Here is a 23,439-nt window from a genome sequence, read left to right as displayed (position 1 = left end):
ATAGTATATGTATATTAAAAGACCAGCAAGTGACTGATTTTTTTTTTTTTTTGAGACAGTCTCACTCTGCCGCCCAGGCTGGAATGCAGTGGCATCATCCTAGCTCACTCCAACCTCCGCCTCTGGGTCTCAAGCAATTCTTGTGCCACAGCCTCCCGAGTAGCTGGGACTACAGATGTGTGCCACCATACCCAATCATAATTATTATTTTAGAGACAGGATCTTGCTCTATTACCCAGGCTGGAGTGCAGTGGCATGATTATGGCTCACTGCAGCCTCGACCTCCCAGGTTCAACAGATTGATAATCACACAAACATATGCACAGGTCCCCAGAGTGCAGGGCTGGAAGGGTAGAGAAGTGAGAAGCACGCAGGGGCAGCGTGTAGGAGTGGGGGCAGCGTGTAGGAGTGAAGACAGCAAGTGCAGGCTGCTCAGCCAGAAGCCGGGCTGAGGAAGGAGACAGGATCATGGGTGCAAGGAGCCAGGGATCCAGGAAGATGCAGCAAAGTTTCTGGGTGGGAGAAGGAGTCAAACAGCAACTTCAGTCTTCTTGACGATACGGAAGGAAAGGTCTTCTAGGGCAGAGTTAGGGCGAAGATGCCAGAGGTGGGTGAGACAGGGCTTGAAGATGTTCATTCCTGTTTAGCACTGATACTGGAAGGAAATTAAAGCAGCCACCAGGGCCAGGCATACAAGATCTGCCTGAAACTTCCCTTCGTTGTTGACCCGTTCGAACAGACTCAAAAACATGCTTTATGACAAGGCTAACTCCACTCTTAAAAGGAAAGCAGTGCACAGCCATCAAGAACTGGCTGCACTAAGCTCTGTCTGAAAACACAGCTCCTTTTTTTTTTTTTTTGAGACAAAGTCTAGAGACAGGGTTTTGCCACATTGGCCAGGCTGGTCTCGAACTCCTGGCCTCAAGCAATCCGCCTGCCTTGGACTCCCAAAGTGCTGGGATTACAGGTGTGAGCCACTGTGCCTGGCCTCCTTTCATGTTCTTAACTGAGTTAGGGGCCCAGAATAATCTGCATGGCCTGGAGGCTTGACCATTCAATCTCTATGCAATCAGAGGATACATAAATCAACTATAAACCGACTTTTTTCTCAGCATTTATTTGTGAGACAGCGTGAACTAGTCAGACAGAAACCTTTAGTTTCTACATCAGCCATTCCCTTAAATCGATACCAGCTTCCAGTTTGCTTATTTTGAGGCGCAGGCAGGTTAAAAAGCAGTTTCACTGTTTTTCTTCCACAGTATTAAAATCAAGTCTTTTAGCACCACCCAGTGGTTTGTTCAATAACTGCAAGGAACCTACAAAAGCGAACGAGCACAACCTCTGCAACAGCAGAACAAACGGGCCCTTGGGACGTGTACTAGGAAATGTACTCCACCAGCTTTCCTTCAGGCCTTTGACAGTCTTTGAAAGGCCATTCTGGTACGACGTCATTAAACGCAGAATAAACCTTTTCAGACTTGGAAAATACAGAAGAGACACTGAACAACCTAGATTTTTCTTAATGATTATTCTGTTACTATAGAAAAATTTTATCTAGTGGCAAGTCTTTCATAAACTAAAATACCATATCATTCTGTTATTAGTCTCTTATAATGATCCTAAATCCTAATCTCAGAGTAAGACCGACAGAAGGCACTCAAGATTCTCCACACTGTCTCCACAGTAGCTGACCTCATCACTACCTACCTGATATTAGTGCTGTGTGCCTCCTTCTCTGGACAGGAGGCTCCTTAAAGACAAGACTCTCACACTTCAACTGCTCAACAAAGTCCGCCCCATCTAAGGTAACAGGACTTGGTGGCCTTCTGTGTCCTCAGCCTGTTACTGCCATCCCTACTAGCTGCATGAGGCCTCCCCTCCTTGCTTTCTCCCCTCAACACCCCTCTGCCAATGATCACTTCTCTCTACAAACAGCTGCCATCTGTTCCTCTCTGATCTTATGCCTCAGACTACCCTGAAGGCAAGGCCAATCATTACTCCAACTAGACAGTGCGTGGCATACAGTAAGTTCTCATTAGACAGTAATACAGGATCAATTAAACATCTGGAGAATAAAGTTGTTGGTTACGGCAAATGACTCCATTCATATTTGTTAGAAATGACTCAAGAGACTTTAAACGTCATTTAGCTCCTAGTCCAGAAAGTCTAAATGACAGCTCCTGAGAAGACGCACAGTAAAGGGCAAGGGCCCAGGCACACAAACCAGGAAGATGGGGCTTCGCACCCTGGCTCTGCCACTTCATTCATTGTGCGGCAGATCACTCCGCACCTGGAACAGGTAAGGAGCTGCACCACGCTCAGCTATAGCAAAGATGAGCACGCATATAAATACATAAGCAGACCACTCCCGGCATGACGGCCAGCTCAATACAGACATCAGAATCCCCCCTAGAAAATAAAGAGCTAATAGAGGTGGAAGGAGAAGGGAAAAGCAAATGAATTTATGTGAGAGTTTGAGAAAACCAACAACTTTCAGCATCCCAAGAGGATGCCCAACTTCCTTAAAATCTTGACAAGTTTTAAACATATTAAAGATGTATTAATAAAGTTCTATTTCAGGCAACACTTTGGGAGGCTATGGCAGGAAGATCACTTGAGTCCAGGAGTTCCAAGATCAGCCTGGGCCACACAGTGAGACTCTGTTGCTATAAAAAATAAAAAATAAAAAATAAAATTAGCTGTACATGGTGGTGGCTGCCTATAGTCCCAACTACTCAGGAAGCTGGGGCAGGAAGACCACCTGCACCTGAGAGATCAAGGCTGCAGTGAGCTATGATCATGCCACAGCACTCCAGCCTGAATGAATGAGCAAGACCCTGTTTCTTAAGAGAAAAAAAATACGTTTTTAAAAAATAAAGCTCCATTTTAAGAGGAATGATTGTAACAAATGAAGATTAAGTACTTATTGTCAAAGATTTTCTCTTAAGATCCAAACACTCAAGAAACATTTAAGGTCCAGTTTTGTAACATGTCACACATACACTACGCCTTCCATCCTGACTCATCTCGATAACCATCAACTGGAGGAGACACTAACGCTTTATGAAGTTCGTGAGCTCCTCTTCTCCCTCGCAGTGAAAAAAACAGGGGTGCAAAAGCAGTTCTAATTCCTCCTAAGACCAGACCGAATTATGTTCAAGTGAATGAATCCTATTGTTATCATTCAAAAGTCAGGTCTTACGGACAAGCCAGAACTAATATCACTTCCAAATTTCTAATATCACTCTTCGCTCTATTTAAATTCCTCTTTCAACATCAACATTTTCATTTACAATGTTATTCCTAGCCTAAAGTCCAATACGCACTCTAATTATGGAGGCTAAAAGAATAAAAATGAGGAAGGCGGGCCACCAAGGATAGAGGGCAGGGAATTTCTAGGTTGAAACTTGACCTGCATTCCAAAGTCATTGCCATTGGTGTATCTATTTTACCTTCTTTTAGGGCATATAATAGAAGTTGGCTCTAATAACAAACTTTCCCCAGAAGCCTTTTCAATTCATCATGGTTGCTATAATTTACTACTTAACTGTTCAGACAGCAACTTTAGGAAGGTGGCCTCCCCCAGTCCATCTTTGTCACAGGAGTTGGTGGGGCTGCCTAGAACAATGTGTGTGAAAAAGCACAAAATGCCAGAATGACTCATAAAAGACACAAAATTGAAACCTGTAGTTCACTTTTGTAATAACTCACATTAAAAGGCTGAACTGAAATTTCACTCTTATGAAATCTGCTGACATATAGAAAAATGGAGTTGCTTAATAGCCTTTTTTCAAATTTTAAGACATACATGGTAGATGGTAGCTCACAAGGGCTGCCACAAATCAGCCCAATGAAATCGTTTATCAACTCAAAGGCAATACCAGCATCGTAAACTTTCATGTCATCATAAGCTATGATTATTCTTACACATATTTTACACATCAAATTCTGTTTTCCTAAAAGTAGGACTTAGGGGTCATATTAACATTGAAAATCCCTGAAAATGCAAGGTACAGAACTCTGATTCTTAGGGCTCAATAACTGGCCTGTAATTGACATTCTGGTGTTGTTGACCTGCTTTTCTGTCATCTTTCTAACTGTCCAGAACATTCTCCAAGTGCTTTTCTTTTCCTCATTACCATCAATTTGGAAGAACACACACTATCTTGGTTATCTAACCAGGTGGAGGACAGCAAAGTGACCAAAATGTACCACTACCCATTGACTATAGATCAACTTATGTTTCTGAAGTGGAAAGATGTATAATAAATGTGAGGCTACAAACATCGAATCAGATGTGGACTAAACTCTCAATCCACAAGGGTGGATCCCAGTAAACGGGTGCCATGCCTTTTTAACTTAGATCACGCCGCATGACCACTGCCTGTGTACTTCAGAGTTTGAAGAGGAAGTGCAAAATATCTGAGAAACCATTTCCCCCAAGGAGGGGGGGGAAATATATGCATGATTTATAAACTGCCAAAATAAAGATCAGTTTTAGGATACACAGCCATGCTTAATGATGGGGATATGTTCTGAGAAATGTGGCATTAGGCAATTTTGTCATTGTGGGATCACATGCCTAGATGGTATAGCCAACTACACACCTGGGCCATATGCTAGAGCCTATTGCTCCTAAGCTACAAACACGTACAGCATGTTGTGTACTGAATACCGTAGGCAACCGTAACACAACTCACTGCTCACTAGAAATTGTTTAGCTCCATTATAATCTTATGGGACCACTGTCGTACATGCGGTCTGTTGTTGACTGAAACATCATTAAAGCAGCACATAACTGTATATTCATTTACACTTAAATAAACACAGACAGGGTAATTCATTAGAGAAGACCCAAATTGTAGTAACTTTGTTTCTTGATCCAATGCCTTTTAGGTATAAAACCACTGTGAAAAATCATATAAACAGGTTTTGACTAACAATTCATAATAAATGACATTGCTAGATACCTCAACGCAATGTTTTCAGAGCTGTTCAAGAGCTCAGTTTTCCTAGTTCTCTCTCACTGGAATTTTAACTTATCGGGCAGTTGGCCACTCTTCTTACCCAGCATTATTTATATTCTGTTAAAACAAAATATACTGTTGCATAATTTTGAAAGCAAAACATCAAATACAAAATGGCTCTATTTGTGATGTGAAAGCATCTGATACAATTTCATCTAGTATATGAGGAATGTTCCTTAGTAAAGACCCAGGAAAAGTACAATGTTCACTGAAAGCATACGTTCAATTTCAAACGTCACATGTTCGTCAACTCCAAAGTATCTGTGCTAATGAGGGAAGCAGCAGCAAAGGCGCTCCCCACGTGTCTGCCATACTCACTCTTAACAAGGGTGTAGCGTTTTGCAACTACTTTCAAACACAAGCTATTAAGTTTTGGGTTTTTTTTTTTTTTTTGAGACAGTCTCACTCTGTGGCCCAGGCTGGAGTGCAGTGGCACGATCTGGGCTCACTGAACCTCCACCTCCCCGGTTCAAGCTATTCTCCTGACACAGCCTCCTCAGTAGCTAGGATTACAGCCATGAGCTACCACGCCCATCTAATTTTTTTATTTTTAGTAAAGATGGGATTTCCCTATGTTGGCCAGGCTGGACTTGAACTCCTGGCCTCAAGTGATCCGCCCACCTCAACCTCCGAAAGTGCTGGGATTACAGGCGTGAGCCACTGTGCCGGGCTGTATTAAGTTTCCTTTTGTTGACTCCTACTGAAAAATGGCAACCATCTCCTCTCAGACCAGTCACTGAAACACAGATCCCTCTCCAAGCCTCGGCAAGACAGGGCTTTTGTGTTTAGATTCATCCTTCCCTTGGGGCCAAAGGAAGTCACTGAGTGTTCAGTTCACACGCTCTCCCCTGGCGTGTCCTTCTCCTTTCAAATAACAGTTTACACATGAAAAACAGCCAATGGAACAAAATGTTGACACATAACCTACACCGAGGACATGGCCTTGCCACCAAGAAGGTCCAAGTAGAACCCGTTAAAGTGGATAGTTTAAGAGTAATCAAGAGTTTAATGTATTTCACTTCAAAATCCCTTATACGTGATTCTTTTAGTCCATCTGCCTTCTTAATTTCACTTCTGATGGCATAAAAACTAGTTGGCATTTATTAAGCAGACTTAACAATAGGGGAAATAGTCCAGAAATGTGAGAATTTGAAACAAACTTGAGATAAAAAATACACAAATTATTCTAAGCATTTTGTGTGTGTATAATTTTTTTTTTTTTTTTTAAGATGGGGTCTCAGTATGTTGCCCAGGCTGGCCTCGAACTGCCAGGCTCAAGTGATCGAGCCTCAAGCCTCAATCTCCACACTATCATGCCTGGCAGAAAGGAATACATTTAATGTCTAAATCATTCCCTACTCCCTCTTTCCCAAAAGTTAATAACACAAATACCACTGTCTCAGTAGAAACAGTTAGATACTAATGCAAGTCAAACTCTATTATAACCCACATCAACAGATCTTTTAATGAAACTAGACTTTCACTCAGTTAAACGCTGCTTAAAATAAGTGGGCCTACACTTAAAAGTGTGCCCACTAAAGGGAATTTGTGGTAGTGGATCTGACTTGTAACAAACTGAGTATATTTTACCACTTTTATAAAGTAAATCCCTAAGTAGGAGAATAAAACAACAAAAAAAATTTCAAACAATGCCATTCTCCCTAAGCCCTATATGATCCCAAGGGTTATTCAATGTGACTGTATTGCTGTACTATCTCACGAGACTCCTGAAACTGTCAACAACTACGTTCTGTCTATCGAAGCCTCAACAAACAGGCTGAAAAGAATTATATATTTTTAAAGAAACTACACTTTTGCTCAGAAAATTAAAACATCTTCATAACTGACCTAACCAAATAGGATTAAAAAAATAATCTGTTTGGTAGGGGTTTACACTATGTCCACACAAAAATAATTACGTGGACTGTGTGTGGCAAGGCTTTCCTCTACTACCAGTCATTAAGAGGCCCTTACTTTCAGTGTTTGACAAAGCTACTTCAATTAGACTTTAACATATACAGAACATAACAAACTATTTATCAAACTATATTTAAAGTCATATGACTAAGTAGAATGTTCTAAAACATTTTAAATGAAGCTTTTCTTGCTTATTTTAAATAAAGATAGAGAAAATCTCCCTAGGATGGGAGGTTTTCCTTTGTGGAGCAATTTTAGAAACGAAACTATAATATTCTCAGCTGGGCGCAGTGGCTCACGCCTGTAATCTCAGCACTTTGAGAGGCTGAGGCAGGAGGATCACTTGAGGTCAGGAGTTCAAGACCAGCCTGGCCAACATGGTGAAACTCGGTCTCTACTAAAAATACAAAAATTAGCTGGGCGTGGTGCCAGGCACCTGTAGTCCCAGCTACTAGGGAGGCTGAGGCAGGAGAACTGCCTGAACCCAGGAGGAGAAGGTTGCAGTGAGCCGAGATTGCGCCACTGCATTCCAGCCTGGGCGACAGAGTGAGACCCCGTCTCAAAAATAAAGAAACTAAAATAAAATTCTCATGACTTCGAACTTAGAATGCACATTTTTAACAGCACCCCACCGTGCATTTCTCATTATAGGTTAAAAATAAACTTTTAACTTAGTAATCTATATAAAGGCTTACACAATCTATCTTTTTTTTGTTGTTGTTGAGATGGAGTCTCGCTCTGTCGCCCAGGCTGGAGTGCACTGGCGCCATCTCGGCTCACTGCAAGCTCCGCCTCCCAGGTTCACGCCATTCTCCTGCCTCAGCCTCCTGAGTAGCTGGGACTACAGGCGCCTGCCACCACGCCTGGCTAATTTTTAGGTTTTTTTTAGTAGAGACGGGGTTTCACCGTGTTAGCCAGGATGGTCTCGATCTCCTGACCTTGTCATTCATCTACAGTATCAGTCCTTGCAATAAATACATTCTGAAAGCTGTGTTCAAGAAATCGCCTGGCCTGAGTGCGGTGGCCCACGCCTGGAATCCCAACACTTTGGGAGGCTGAAGCGAGCAGATCACTTGAGGTCAGGAGTTTGAGGCCAGCCTGGCCAGCATGGTGAAACCCCATTTCTACTAAAAATACAAAAAAAGATAGCCAGACGTTGTGGCATGTGCCTGTAATCCCAGCTACTTGGGAGGCCGAGGCAGGAGAATCACTTGAACCCAGGAGGCGGAGGTTGTAGTGAGCCAAGATCGTGCCTCCTGCACTACAGCCTGAGCAACAGAGTGAGACTGCATCTCAAAAAAAAAAAAAAAAAAATCACCTGGCTTTAAAAAATATATATGAAGCCCAAAATAACAATGTCTGGCCTATCATTTCCTCATTTAAGAGAACTTCAGAACAACAAGAGTACCTGAGATAACGTATTTTGTATAAGGAATAAAATACTCTTAAAAATACATATACATTGCTTGCTATCATCCTATTGCCACCCAAAGAATGTGTTTTATTTTTTACACAATTCTGACCATCCATAGAAGGGTGTGCATTTGGCAGCTTGCTGCTACATCCTGGTAATGAAGGGTGTCAGGTGTTCCAAAAGGTGACATCAGAAAGTATTACAGAAAGCCTAAACCAAACAGCTGATTTTAACTTGGCTACTAGGGTGAGAATCTGAAGATCTGGTCACCAGGCTTGGTGGAATCCAACCTGACGACACAGCTTCTGCTTCTTAGGTACGTACAGTCACGCGCGGCGTAACATTTCGGTCAACAATGAGCCACACATATGATGGTCCCACAAGATTCTAGTGGAACTGAAATGTCCTGCTGCCTAGTGGCGTCATGATGCTCCTGACCCTATGCAGGCCCAGGCTAATGTTTGTGTCTTAGTTTTTAAGTTTAAAAAGTTAAAAACAATTTTTAATATAAAAGAGCTTATAGGAAAGTAAAGGAAGAAAATATTTTTGTATAGCTGTAGTGTGTGTTTTAAGCTAAGTGTTCTTACGAAAGAGTCAAAAAGTTTAGAATTTTTAATTTAAAAGTAAAATAAAACGTAAAAAAGTTACAGTAAGTTAAGGTTAATTTCTTATTGAGGAAAAATTTGTAAATCAACGTAGTACAGCCTAAGTGTTGACTGTTTATAAAACTCGGCTTTGCTCAGTACTGTCCTGGGCCTTCACATTCACTCAGCACTCATCACTGACCCATCCAGAGCCACTCCAGTCTTGCAAGCTCCATTCATGGTGAGTGCTCTATACAGGTGAAGCACTTTTCACCCTTTATACCATATCTGTACTATATTTTTTCTATGTCTAAATGTGTTCAGGCACACAAATACTTAGCACTGTGTTACAACTGCCTACAGTATTCAGTAGTAACACGCTGGACAGGTTTGCAGCCCGGGAGTAAGAGGCTGCACCACCAGCCTAAGGCCCTACCACCTGTATTTGTGTAGTACTCTCTGATGTTAACACGCACATCCCGGAACACATATCCACCGTTAAGCAACACGTGGCTATGTGAGGACACATACCTCTTTCATACCCTGCTGCATTTCTGACTTCCTACTGTAACTTTTTCAAAACAATCTGTGAATTATGCAGCTTTCTATTTTTATTGTGAATTGTTTCTACTTTGGAGCCTTAGCACTCTAAAATAAAACATTAACTTTGGGCTGAACCCTTAACATTTTTCTCTTCCTTTCAAGAGCTGACCTTGGTGTATCAAAATTCTGAATAAAATCCATTTACTCAATCCAAAAAAAAAAAAACATGTTATTTCACAAAATGATTTCTTGTATCTTAAGAAATAAAAAAAGGAGCACACAGTGAGTACAAATCAGGATTATCATACCAAAGGTATATCACAGAAAAAGTCCATTATACATTCACACCATGGAGCAGAATTACTTGAACAAAAGGCAAGAAATGGAAATGTAACTTGTCAACAGAAAAGAACTGCTAACAGACATGGATCTTTCACTTAACATAAAGTTACGACAACCCTCTCCTCCCATTTGTTTCTATATTGTCTTACTTTTAGAGAACATTTAAGACATAGGCATTCTTCAGACATCGCTATTAACACACAGGTAATCTGCCATTGTTATGGGTACCACCACAGTCTATAAGCCCAGTTGGTGAGGTCTGCTCCCATCTTCACTCTAGATCTGTATCTTTTCAACTATACCTGCAATCTTTATGGCTACAGGATCCTCTGAAACCGGAACAAGCCCTTCTTTGACTTCAACCTGCTTTTCAGAAACCAGGGGAGATATGGCGGGAGGGGAATACTTAGTTTCCACATAGGCCACCGGCGAGGAGGAAGAGGGCTTAGAATCGTGAAAGAGACTGGCCCAGGACTTGGGCTGGCTGACAGGAAGGATGCCTGATGCAGAGCCCGTGCCGTCAGCAGGAGGTGATGCACTCTCGGGTTTGGTTGGGTCCAAGTCTATGCTTTCCGTGGTGTGCAACTCCACCCCGTTGGTAGCTGTGCCCTCACCCGAGGATTCAAGTATTTGTCCATTAGCAACTCCAAGGTTTTCAGTAGTATCGGTACCAACGCAGGGCTGAGCCCCAGCTGTCCTTGACAGGGTGTCTCTGCCAGCCTCTGCAGGGAAGCAGGACTGACCAAAATCAGCCCCGGGGCCCCCCTCCGGCTGCCCTGCAGTCCTGGTGTCACTGCCGAGTGCTCCGGGGAAAGGACTGTCAGGCACAATGTCACTGACAGAGTCCGTGGAGTTCTGGGGGCTGTTACAAGTCCTGGGCGTAACTGACGGGGGCATGTCACCCATAAATTCTGCATCCTCTGCACTGACACTGTTCGGGACTGCTGAATTGGCATGGCCATTGACCAGGGCTTCTGTGGAGATACTATCATCGCCACCATCTTTCAAATAGCTGTAATATCCAGGTGGCCGCTTTTTCTTCTTTTTACGCTCCCTTTGTCCAAGACCACCTGAGACACCATCACTTTCCAAAACTTCCGCCTCCACATTAGAACTTCCATCCAAAGCGAGGGCAGAGCCTGGGTACTGGCAGTCGATGGAGCCATAGCTTGCTTCTTTAGTGATACCATCAGGGGTTATTTTGGAAGCTGTACAACCGAGAATAAATTCAGGGGCCTGAGGGTTCAGTGTGCTTGAAATACTGTAGCTGGGGGTTCTCGGCGAAGTGTCACTGGGTTCAATGACTTCACCGACACCAAACTCAATTCTCTGATATTCTTGTCCTGTTTAGAAAGAAAACTATTAGTTAAGAACACAGTTCTACAAACTCTAAGTACCAGTAATTACTCACTTTCTCTTTGAAAATAAAAACCTTAAATTCTCTTCCTAATCAACAAATCTATTACATCCTTTACTTACGCTGAACAATTTGCGGAAAATGAAACAACTATAAAATTATTATTTAATTTGGGGACATGAAAAGCAGAAGCCTGTACTTATCTTTCTAGCTAAGGAAGGCTTTCAGAAGGTAGAAATTAAAATAAATTTGTAATAAAAAGCAAGTAATATTTTGCCAGTTTAAAAATACCCCCCAATGGAATCTGACTTTCTTATAGCTGCCTTATGCCTGAGATAAAGGAATACGTATTTTGGACAACTTAAATTTTAAAAGATCATGACAACTAACTTAGGGACTTAAAACATGGTTAAATCAGCTTCTCTAGTTAACGTCATTTGATTAATTCCAAAAACATGAACTACGCAAAGAATCCTATACATACTGGATAGGAGAAATAAGAAAGCATAAATTTAAAAACAACAAAAAAAAAGATGTCAAAAAAAGATTCAACAACAACAACAACAACAACAACAACAAAGAATCCTATATATAAAAGCGCACTTCAGAGCACTCTTCTGAATTCTCTATCTCTTGGTCTCCTCCGCTGGTAACCTTCAATTAAGTCTGAAAAATGGCCCTGACATGAACACATGCAAACGTCCTCTAAATAAATTCACACTGGATTAACTCCATGGGTGGTAAAGCCTTCCAAAAATACCAAAAGAAAAAGTTGGAATTGTGAACTTTTAAATATCTCTTGGGAAGCCTTCAATACTTCCTTCCCAGTTAACCACAATCCACATAATTCATTCATGCTAAGACAGATGTATTTTTATAGTTTACATCTCTGAAATCAGGTTAAGTTTTAGAATCAGTTGTGTCTTTCAACAGAAATCAAGCATCAATGTCACCTTATATTTGATAAAAAGTTACACATTTTGAAGTTAAGGGAAGGACACATGCCTTATATTTCATCTTTAATGCATGAAGATTTCTTCCAGGCCAGCATTAAAGGGGCCAATTTTTTTTTTCAAGGCATCTATCTCAAGAAAAGAAACTAATACCCAAAGAACGGTGTTCTACTGTGGAGAAATGAATATATTTTACCTTGAAAGGACCCCTAGAAGTCTTTTTGTAGAAGAAAAAATACAGACGCTGAGAGGGGCCAGTTACGTGCAAGTGAGTGTGCAGGAGGCTGGAGCTTCACAGCCTCCCGAGGCCTCCTGAATCTTCGTATGCTTTAGAATCACAGCCCCCCCACTGTGGAGGGTGAGGGGTGGTGGCAGCACAATCCTGCCCCAACAACAGAAAGTTCCTAGAAAAGAACACTGATGACGATTACACCTAACAGCAAGTTTATGCATAAAGTCACGACCATCTAATTCCTTTGGCTACTATTTATTTTTTGTTTCCTTACTTTGAAAAGAATTATCAAGGGGAAATGAATTTATTATCATATGTAGGGGCTGGCTGTTCATTTTGGTTCCAGACATCCCCTATTCCCTGATGTTCTGGGGCCGTCAAGGCTCCCCGGATTGAAACGGGTGTGCCTGGGGCAGAAGGCTCCATGTGGAGCCTGCCCTTTGAAGGCTGTGAAATCACATTCGAAACTAGAACGTGTTGTGTCATTCAGCTTATGCAAGACTGATTATTTCTAAGACACAGATGTGCTGTCCACATCTCAATTCTCAATCTTATCAGAACATAAAACATTCTAGAATGTGATGTAACGTGAACAGAACCATTTCAGTATGTTATAGTTAGTATCAAACATTTACTCAATACCATGTTTGATCATCTCACTAGAAGGCAGACTCCTAGCCAGCACAGTTCCTCTTCTTATGGAGGAACACTCACAATGGACGCACGTGCCTTGCACCGCATGGCAGAGAGCTCAGAGCCCAATCTGCCAGGCAGACGAAGTGCAGGACGGCCTGCACGCTTGGCTTCAACAACCCAATCAATACATTAGGAAGATGGAAACTCGATACTCAGGTAATGCAGGCAGAGGCTCATAAAACCATGAATCCTAACACAGCATTTCTCCAAGGCTGCTCACTGCAGTACATGCAGTAGAGAGGCCTGGACTACAAGGCAGGGGGCGAGGGAGGGAAATATACAGAGATTAGTAACACAAGGGCCCTGCTCAGAGAGTTCACATTTATTAGGGAGACAAATACAAACAACTGAGAATGAAAACATGGAGGGAAGGGAGAGAAGGCTGTGACTAGCTTTAGAAAAAGGATTCTTCTGGATGGAGGAAACAGTGATCAACTTCTATCAGAAACTAGAGAGGTCAGTGGAACTTGATGGATCACTGAATTGCTAAGGGCAGGGTGAAGGAGTGGTATCTCAAGCTTTAGGAACATCTAAAACAGGCAGTGCTTGAGGTGAAGGACAACCATTCACCTTGATGTGATTATTACTTGTTGTATGCCTGTATGAAAATATCTCATGTACCCCATACATATATACACCTACTATGTACCTACAAAAATTAAAATATAAAAAAATTTAAAAAACACAAAAATAGAAAAGGCCGAGATGTAAAAGGGAAGCCACGATGAGGTGCCTCTGCAAAGGGCTTGCTGCAGCTGGAGGTGGTGGGAGGGAGCAGAATAAAGCATCCTAAACCATTCATCCAACAAATGTACTGAGGGCTTACAACATTCCAGATACTACAGGCGCAGTGACAGACATAGAGAAATGGATCCTGCCATCAGCAGCTGAGCAGGCTGGAAAGGGAGGCAGGTCCATGACAGTGCCCACAGGCTCTGTACAGTCGAACAGGCCCTGGAAGAGAAACTAATGTCATGGAAACACAAGATACCCAGAAAGGCTGCAGAGAAAAGCAGGCCTGTCACTAACTGTGCAAACTGGTGGCAAGATTCCAGTCGTGTTTTTGGCAGAAAAAAGGCAGGACTTAGAGGGAAGAGAGTAAAGAATGGAGAAAAAGGGCCAAGAAGCAGTCACTGAAAAGGGCAGGCAGGCTGGAAGGAGGGAGGGGGAAGCAGAACTCCAGAGGCTGGGGGAGCTGGTGGTGCCCAATGCACAGGGAGGAGGGTGAACTCAAAGAAGTGATGCGCATGGGAAAATCATGGTGCATTTGTAAGCACTGGTTCAACATGAGCAGCATGCTCACTACGTGCAAAGCACACAGTGACAGAGGAAGTCCCACTGACTCAGATGCCTGAGAGGTTGACAGCAGCCAATTAAAAGGTGGCTCAGGAGGCTGAGCAGCCCGGCTTCCCGGTCCCTCAAGCTTCATTCATTTTATTACTTGTCCTAAGCTATTGTTAGATCTGCTCTTTCCCTTATGGTCTCCCATTTCTTATAAATCTAAAATTTTAGATACAATCACTCCCTGATGTTACTGGAAATAAAACGTTTGGTTAGTCTTTTCAAGGTTTCTATTGAAGGCTAAATTGTAATTAAAACCCCTTTCATAAGTCTGACCATGCTAACTGAACAGGGAATCCAAACCTCTAACTCTCAAAGAAAAAGTTTGGCAGCAGTTTCCTGGAGGCCAGTAAGGGCCTTTACAGTGATTCAGATTGAAAAATGATCTAGACAAGTTTGAATTGTGCAAGGGCAGCCTGCAATCAATAATTAAACAACCTTGTTGGTATTCCAACGCTGGGTACTTAAGCAATACAAAATCATTGCATCTCCATAAGCACCATCTCTGGCAATCAGCTTAGTGGCTGTGATGGAGACCCAAAAAAGTAACAGACCAGGAGGTGAAGAGGTGACCTGAGTTCCCAAGAGTCAGCGACAGACCAGGACATGAATGTGAACTGCAAGAACAATAGATGCCAGCTGCCCCTTAGTTTACAAAGAACACAGGCTCAGAAGCTAGCTGGCGCTGGAGCCAGCAGGCTGCTTAGCAACAAGACCCAAAGTTCGCTTCAACTCCAGCATGTGCTGATGAACAGTAACATACCTGTTGCACTCAGAGCTGTTAGGAAAAAAAGAACTCAACAACCATTTCCTAAACTAAGTATTACATGGCTGGCACTCCGAAGCACAGGATACGCTTTAAAACCAATTCACTAGTCAAAGTGATTCAGCGATTAAATACATTGCAGTTTACAGCAAAAACTTCAAGCTGCAAAGAAATGTTTATTCAAATGGGAAACAATGTTTACAGGTAGCCTGCCCACCCAGAACGTATGGCCAAATTCCCTTCAGGGAAATAAGGAGAGAACTAGCTTACCATCGGGTAGTTTATCCACAGCCTGTGTGCCACACAGAACTGTTCCACTGTATGGAGGAAGCTGCACAAGGAATCAGAAAACAAATTTTAATTCAACAAAATGTTAAAACCAACACTTACCATTTAATTAAGGCAACAATTCATTAAAACTCTTAATCCATACAACTTTGCATGCCGTTACTTCTAGCAGAATAACATACATGAAGAGTCAGTGCAATCTAAATCATCTTCATTTAACGAAAAAAACACAATAGAAATGCTTTCAAATATTTATCACTATTAAACAGATCCGAAAATGAAGCCAAAAGGAATAAAAATGAACTCCAATGGACATGTAAATCGGCTACAATAAAATGCTTATGATACATCCTTCTTTCCACAGGATGTCAGTGACTGACCATCCAGACCACAGACACTTTTGTTTGTGCACTAGCAAAGATGACTCTTCCTGACTGCACCTCTTATTCACGATCACTACATTGCAACACAGCCAGTAGAGGCTGGGACCAGGTCCATGGTCGGAGAGCAGAGGAAAGCACACTATAAACAAAAAGCCTGGTGACTGCGGCTCCCTTTTTAACACAGTGCCTTAATTAACTACATTAACAGCTAGAAGTCACATTCCTTGTTTGGCAGACAGAAAGCAGAATGGGAACTGTCTGACCTCTTTGTAAAAAGCTGAAAGGTTATCTCAAAAATAACTTAAATTTTTCTTCTTCCTAGCTATTCCATAACATTTATTTAAGAGTTGGAAATGCTTCCAATGGACACATTGGGTGTAAGAAATTTTAGGAAGGGGCCGGGCATGGTGGCTCATGCCTGTAATCCCAGCAATTAGGGAGGCTGAGGTGGGTGAATCACTTGAGGTCAGGAGTTCTAGACCAGTCTGGCCAACATGGTGAAACCCCATCTCTACTAAAAATACAAAAAATCAGCTGGGCGTGGTGGCAGGCACCTGTAATCCCAGCTACTTGGGAGGCTAAGGCAGGAGAATCGTTTGAACCTGGGGGATGGAGGTTGCAGTGAGCCGAGATCGCGCCACTGCACTCCAGCCTGGGCAATAGAGCAAGACTTTGTCTCAAAAAACAAAACAAAACAAAACAAAACAAAACCCTGTCTCTACTAAAAAATACAAAAAATTAGCCGGGCATGGGGGTGGGTGCCTGTAGTCCCAGCTACTCAGGAGGCTGAGGCAGGAGAATGGCGTGAACCCGGGAGGCGGAGCTTGCAGTGAGCCGAGATAGTGCCACTGCACTCCAGCCTGGGCGACAGCACAAGACTCTGTCTCAAAAAAAAAAAAAAAAAAAAAAGGTTTAGGAAGAAAAGGGGTAAGGTAAGCAGAGAGACAAACTGCTACCTGAGGGCAGAACAAAAGAACAAAAAGACATTCTGGTGCAGCACTTCCCAAAGTCTGTTCACTGCAGTACAATGGCCAGTGCAGGAATGGCCCTAGGGCCAAAGTTCAGAGGCTCCCAGGTAAGTCTCATGCCCAATACTGTATGAGAGCTGCTGCTTGATTGGCTTCCTCAGCTGAGTTCTCCAGTGAGATCTCAGCACACCAATTCAATAATCACAGCAGTAAAAGCTTCTCTCTGCTAGTAACGCAGTAAGTTCTCTTCCCAGAGAATTATGACAAACAGGAAAACACAGGGCAATTCAAAAGAAGCCAACACCTTCAGGAGTTGACAGCTGCACTTATCTCCACCACCAGGGGGCAACCTAGTACTCATCACGTTGACACCCAGAAGAAAGCATTCTGTATGCTGAGACGGGCTACACTAGCCTTGGCACCCGCAAGGCAAAGACCATTCCACACACCAGCATTGATGCTGGCAGGCACCTGGAGCAGAGAGGTGGGTCTATAAGGGCAGTGGACACAGCGGCCATGTGTGTCTCAGGAAGCCTCCATCTCGTTCAAAACCCTCTGTGGTCACAGAAGACAGTTTAGAAACTGATACATAGAATGCCCTCTTTTTCTGTTAATGACACTAGGATGCCCCCTGGTGACAGAAAGCTGTGTTATTTTGAGGCATGAAAAGTGTTTTGAATCACTCTATTTTTACACAAAATTTATTGTAACATCAAGAAATCATCTTTTTCTGAATCAAAACAGTTTCATCACTATTATATCAATATTCTCTTCACACTTCCCAGTATTCTGTTCTGCTCGGGGAAGAGAGAATGCTGAAGGAAACCTCCAGACCCGAGAGAGTGCAGCAGGCTGGGAAGACGCACAATTCGGAGAAGGGACCTCTTCACCCATCCACTTCAAAAGCCAGTACAAGGCAGAGAGCTGTTAGAACCCTGCTCACCATCTTCCGGCTGTCCCCTTCCTCAACATTCAACCACGGGGTGTGAACACTCACTCAACTCCCAGCCACTCCCACAACATGCAGAAGAAAACCCCAGCAATCGGGAAAAATACACAGATGACGATGAGGACAAGCCAAGTGGAAAGGCGGGGCCAGTAATGCCAGGTGGCGCTGACTGAGGGTGGAGAGGCTGGAGAGGCTGGACCAGTGACACCAGGTGGCACTGACTGGGCACTCAGGGTGTGCCAGGCACACATCCTGCTCCTCCTCAACAACTCTGGGGAGGAGGTCCTGTTACTGTGGCCCTCTGACAGAAGAGGAAGCCAGGCGACACTGCCAGCTTCAGATGAGGAAGCCAGGTGACAGTGCCAGCAGGTGACACTGCCAGTAAGAGGCACAGCAGGGATCTGGTGAGACGACCACCATCAAACTCCCAGATGACACTGCCACCTTTGGTAAGCATGCTCAACACACTTACTTTGATTTGCTAAGCTGATAGAAGAGCGCACCTGCAGGAATGCCAGATGGGTTGTGGCACTGTGGAAATGTGTGTGTTTTACTCCACAGGCACACAGCACCTTTCATTCAGCAAACCTCCCTCACACATCAGATGCACTTAGTCTGTGGTAACTGGATATCTAAATACACAACAGAATAAAAGTGCCAGGATGGTTCAAAGTTCACTCATTAACTATTTAACTATTTGGAAGAATACAAAGTTCAAAAATCAAAGACATAAAATTCCCTAGACAAATGCAAAGTGAGCAAGGGAAAAAACTGTCATCTATTAATAGTTATGCTAAACGCACAGTCTGAAAACAGTGCTGCGGCCTTGTGAAAAGGATACCTGGGCCCGTGGCTATAGGAAGGTCATGTTCTGAAGTCTCCCTCTGGGCTACCTGTGTGTTCTGCTTTCCGTCTCAAAGACTCTCCTGAACCACAAAGCCCTCCTTTAAAATCCCATTAAGATACCAAATTAGGCCGGGCGTGGTGGCTCACGCCTGTAATCCCAGCACTTTGGGAAGCCGAGGCGGGCAGACCACGAGGTCAGGAGATCGAGACCATCCTGGCTAACCCAGTGAAACCCCGCCTCTACTAAAACTACAAAAAATTAGCCGGGCGAGGTGGCGGACGCCTGTAGTCCCAGCTGCTCGGGAGGCTGAGGCAGGAGAATGGTGTGAACCCGGGGGCGGAGCTTGCAGTGAGCCGAGATCGCGCCACTGCAGTCCAGCCTGGGCGACAGAGCGAGACTCCCTCTCAAAAAAGAAAACACACCAAATTAAGAACTGTCTCTACTCTCTACTCTCCATGAGTACCCACACACACCCACACCACACACACTGCCCACTGCCAACACTATGTCATCAGGGGCTTATTGACTCAGTCATGGTTGAGATGTGTGCTACTTCCAAAGCTGAGATTCTGGAAACTGTAAAGAATGGTGAGCATTTCCTCTTTCTTTCTAAACATAAATAACAGGATTACGACTGAGGTTTAAACATGCTTATTAAATAAGGTGACTGCATTTTTTCCACTGGAGAAAATCATTTTTAAATCACTGGAGCACAACTCTAGAAAGATGCCAGCTACCTTTCACCTGAATTCGTTTCTCCTTATGCCACTAAATTACTAGCCACCTTATCTTGCCAGTGGCAAGCTGCCAAGCAAGCAAACTAAAAGACAAAGCAACCCTCTGCTGGCAGGAGGCGCTTCTGCAGGAAGGCAGAATGCTCTTTCATCTTAACATCCCACATTTCTTAATTTTGGTTTTTCAATTCATGGCCCCAAGTAGAGAAAACAATGTTTTATCAAGCTTCTAACAACCGAGAAAAAGCATATGAAAAATTCGACTAGATTGTAACTCATGCCACAGCCACATGGTAGAAACACTGCACGTTTGAGCGGCAATTATGTTACCTGAGAGATAAAAGGCCAAACTGTACTGTGGAAGTGACACGCCTTCCCCTCGCCACTCACACACCCACAGGTCCAAGTGACACGCCCTCGCCACTCACACACCCACAGGCCCAACCACATGCCGCCCCATGAAAGTGAGTTCCTGTGTAATCATGTGCTATTATAATTCAGATTCCTGAAGATTGGGGAAAACAACTCCATCCAATTATGTTAATTACCCTGCATTTTCCCTTTTGCAGGTTACTGTGATTTTGATAAACTCTTTTTATACCCCTCCAAACTTCACCGTATGCTCAAAAATAAGAAAAACAGAAAAGCCCAAATAAGCCCAGACACACTACGAGTTCTGAAGCTCGAGCTCATTTTCATGAGACACAGTCACGTCTTCTGTGAATAAAAGGTTTGGCATAACTTACCATCTGTACCCTTTTCATCCATTTCTACTAACATCTGTTACTCACTAGTTATCGGACCACACATTAGCTGATTTCCCAACATTTCTGTGACGTGAATAAGCATTCTGCATTTTTTCAATTTAAAAAACAAGAGAGAGAAAAGAAATGGGAGGCCCAAAAGGAAACAACGTGCCCAAACCCTGCGAGCCTGTGGAAGTGGCAGAACTGAAGTGACTCCAGGCCTTCAGACTTGAAATACGGTGCACTTTTCACTTTCCTATCACATGAAAACTCAAGTTTTTGTCTACTCACTTGCAAACAGGGACCCACCCATCCACATGTGTACACACTTGAGAAAACCTGTAGCAACTAAAACGTATGGTTACATCGGTGTGATGTGGGAAAAAATACAAAATCCCCTTAAACACACACACACACACACACACACACACACACACACACAAATTACCCAGGCCTGGCAGCACACACCTGTAATCCCAGCTATTCAGGGGCTGAAGCGTGAGAACCCCCCCTGAGGCGGGGCGGGGGGTCAAAGTTGCAGTGAATTGTGATTGCACTCTGCACTCCAGCCTGGGCAGAGTGAGACCCTGTCTCGAAAAAAAGAAAAGAAAAGAAAAAATAGAAATAAAAAAATAAAATAAAACGTGTGGTGTTTATAGAGAGACAAGCAATAGGCCCACAGAATAGCACACTCGGAACCAGGGGAGATGCGCTGCCCAACGGGGCTGACAGGACAGCTAAGGGCTGAGTTCCCAATGAATGGTGAGGAGGCACCTGCCAGGGCCACAGGGGCAGGGAGTTCGATGCCACCTCACACATATACAAAATTCAGTGCCTCAATTTCAGCTTATTACACGCTGAAGCGTGAAAACAAAATCTGAAAACTTTTAGAAGAAAACAAGACAAATGTCTTCGTTATCTAAAGGATGGGAAGAATTTCCTAAAGATATTTTTAAAACTAAAAATCCACAAACTATAAGGAAAAAAAAATCGATTCAGTTGACATTAAAGTTAAAAGTGTACTCCTCTTATCCAACAACAACAACAAAAAAATCCAACCCCAAAAAGGGTTCACCTAACATGTGAAGCTTAAAGCCCTCATGCTAGGAACAGATGCCTGTAAAACCAAAGATTAATCCTAAAATCAGTAAGAAAAAGACAAGCTACTTGATTTAAAAATATGGACAAGGGATATAAACCAAGTAATTCACAGCAGAGGACATCCGTATTGCCAGCAGACATGTGAAGAGAATGAAATAGTACCCAGCTGTTTGTAATCGGGGAGATGTAAATTAAAACAATGAGAGTCCATTTACTACACATCAGATTCACAAAAATTTTAAATATGCCAACACCAACAGTTAGCAAGGTTTTTTTTTTAATACAAGCAAGAAAACTCCCATGCACTGCTGATGGGAATGAAGACTGTTAAAATCCTAGATAGCAAACGAGCAGTCTCTAGTGAAACTAAAGGGGCTCAGTCCACAGAACCCAGTAATTCCATTCCCAGGTCTGTCCCGGAGGAGCCCACAGAGGGGCACGAGGAGACATGATAAAATACATTGAGTGCAATATTTTTAACGGCTGAACTAGAGACCTAAATGGCCCTCGACAGGAAAATATGTAAGTAAATTGCAGTGTGTTCAGTCACTGGTACTGAGCACTGGAAATCAAAGAACAAGGACAAATTTCTCAGCCTAAAGAACACAACATTAGCTTAAAATAAACGACAAAATGAATATAGTATACCATTTACGTGACACTTTAAAGCACATAAAACACTACGATTGACTATGGTGATATACACGTATATGATAAAAGGTGAAAACCAGTCAGGACCAATATTTCCCAATTTCAGCAGAGTAGTTACTTCTGGGGAGAGATGGGAGAGAGGTCCAAAGGAGGCTTCAATTGCATCTGTAATGTTTTATTTGCTTTTCAAAGCCTAATAAAGTAAATACAGCAAAATGTCAAATCAAATGTCAGTCAAATCTAGTTCGTGGGTTGAGGCATTTCTCATATTAGTCTCCATACTTTTCTCTACATTGGAATTCTTTATTTAAAAAAACAAATTAAAATAGAAACATAACTATTAATTGTATCTACCCACGTACTCACTAAAACACAGTTTTGTCTTACCTCAACTGAAGATCGAGGAGTCACAAAGAATTGATTGAATTCATCAGGGCTAAAATCTCCAAAAATATACTGAAAAAAATAAGAGAGTCACTGATCACATAAAATATACAAATTATGTACTTTCAGAAAAAATGCTACATATTTTAACAATCCAATGCAACATTTGGGCCATAACCCCCAAGATCCTTTCTCAATTAAACAGAGGATCTGCAACTCAAGAGTTCTAGGTTGTTTATATAAAAGAAATACTATTGAACCTTTCCTACAAATTGTCAAAGAATACTATGAAACTGATAAAGCTTATTTTGAAACAAATCAATTTTGTATGCCAAACTTGTCGAGTCCTGCTTGCAGGAGATTTTTATTGGTTCACAAATACTGCCAGTTGTTCCATTTACCTTTCTGCTGACTCATGCCACTACCTCCATTTCCGCTTTCTCTGCCAAACATACTAAAGAAAAGCAGAAAACGTGGTTCAAATGGGAAGACAAGGAAATCCAAAAAAGGAAAATGTTAATGATCCTGATTAATGATCTTTAAAAACATCTATATAACTTTTTAGTTTAAAAATGCGTTTCCATAGGATACACAGATACACATATTATCAGACAGACACAGCCCTTGTTGCAAGCCTGATTTCACACAATTCAGAATGTGATTTTCTGGAAAACGAAGTGGTTAAACTGCATGGATGTGAGTCTGGCAAGTGCCTACCAGTTCATATTCTCCATGGAGCTTCAAGAAACAAGTCATTGAGGCCTGGCGCAGTAGCTCACGCGTATAATCCCAGCACTCTGGGAGGCTGACATGGGCGAATCACTTAAGGTCAGGAATTCGAGACCAGCCTGGCCAACATGGTGAAACCGCCATCTTTACTAAAAATACAAAAATTAGCCAGGCGTGGTGGCGTGTACCTGTAGTCCCGGCTGCTCGGGAGGCTGAGCCAGGAGAATTGCTTGAACCCGGGAGGCGGAGGTTGCAGTGAGCTCAGATCGCGCCACTGCACCCCAGCCTGGGCGACAGAGCCAGACTCCATCTCAAAAAGAAAAAAAAAAAAAAAGAAGAAGAAGAAGTCATTGAGAAGAATCAGTGATTTCCACAACGGAGAAGCAATGATTCATTCATTTAATCAATAATTATTTAGAACCTACAAATGCCCACGTATGATCAGTACTGGGTATAAAAATGGTAAGCAGAGTGTGGTTCCTCTGTT

General features: G+C 42.7%; 1 protein-coding gene across 2 annotated transcripts in view; it reads right to left on the bottom strand.

Moving 5' to 3' along the window:
• The window catches only part of USP10 (ubiquitin specific peptidase 10), an 83,521-nt gene that overhangs the window by 24,265 nt on the left and 35,817 nt on the right, over positions 1–23,439 (bottom strand). For both annotated transcript variants that reach the window (XM_016930295.4, XM_009431337.5), the window contains exons 2-4: positions 22,227–22,295; positions 15,443–15,503; positions 10,130–11,170 (exon numbers count right to left, since the gene is read on the bottom strand). In XM_016930295.4, coding sequence (XP_016785784.2) covers positions 10,130–11,170; positions 15,443–15,503; positions 22,227–22,295 — 1,171 coding nt within the window. The remainder of the gene's footprint in view (positions 1–10,129; positions 11,171–15,442; positions 15,504–22,226; positions 22,296–23,439) is intronic.

This window comes from Pan troglodytes, chromosome 18 (assembly GCF_028858775.2).
Source record: "Pan troglodytes isolate AG18354 chromosome 18, NHGRI_mPanTro3-v2.0_pri, whole genome shotgun sequence".
Taxonomy (NCBI): Eukaryota; Metazoa; Chordata; class Mammalia; order Primates; family Hominidae; genus Pan; species Pan troglodytes.
This window is presented reverse-complemented; position numbering and strand designations above follow the sequence as displayed.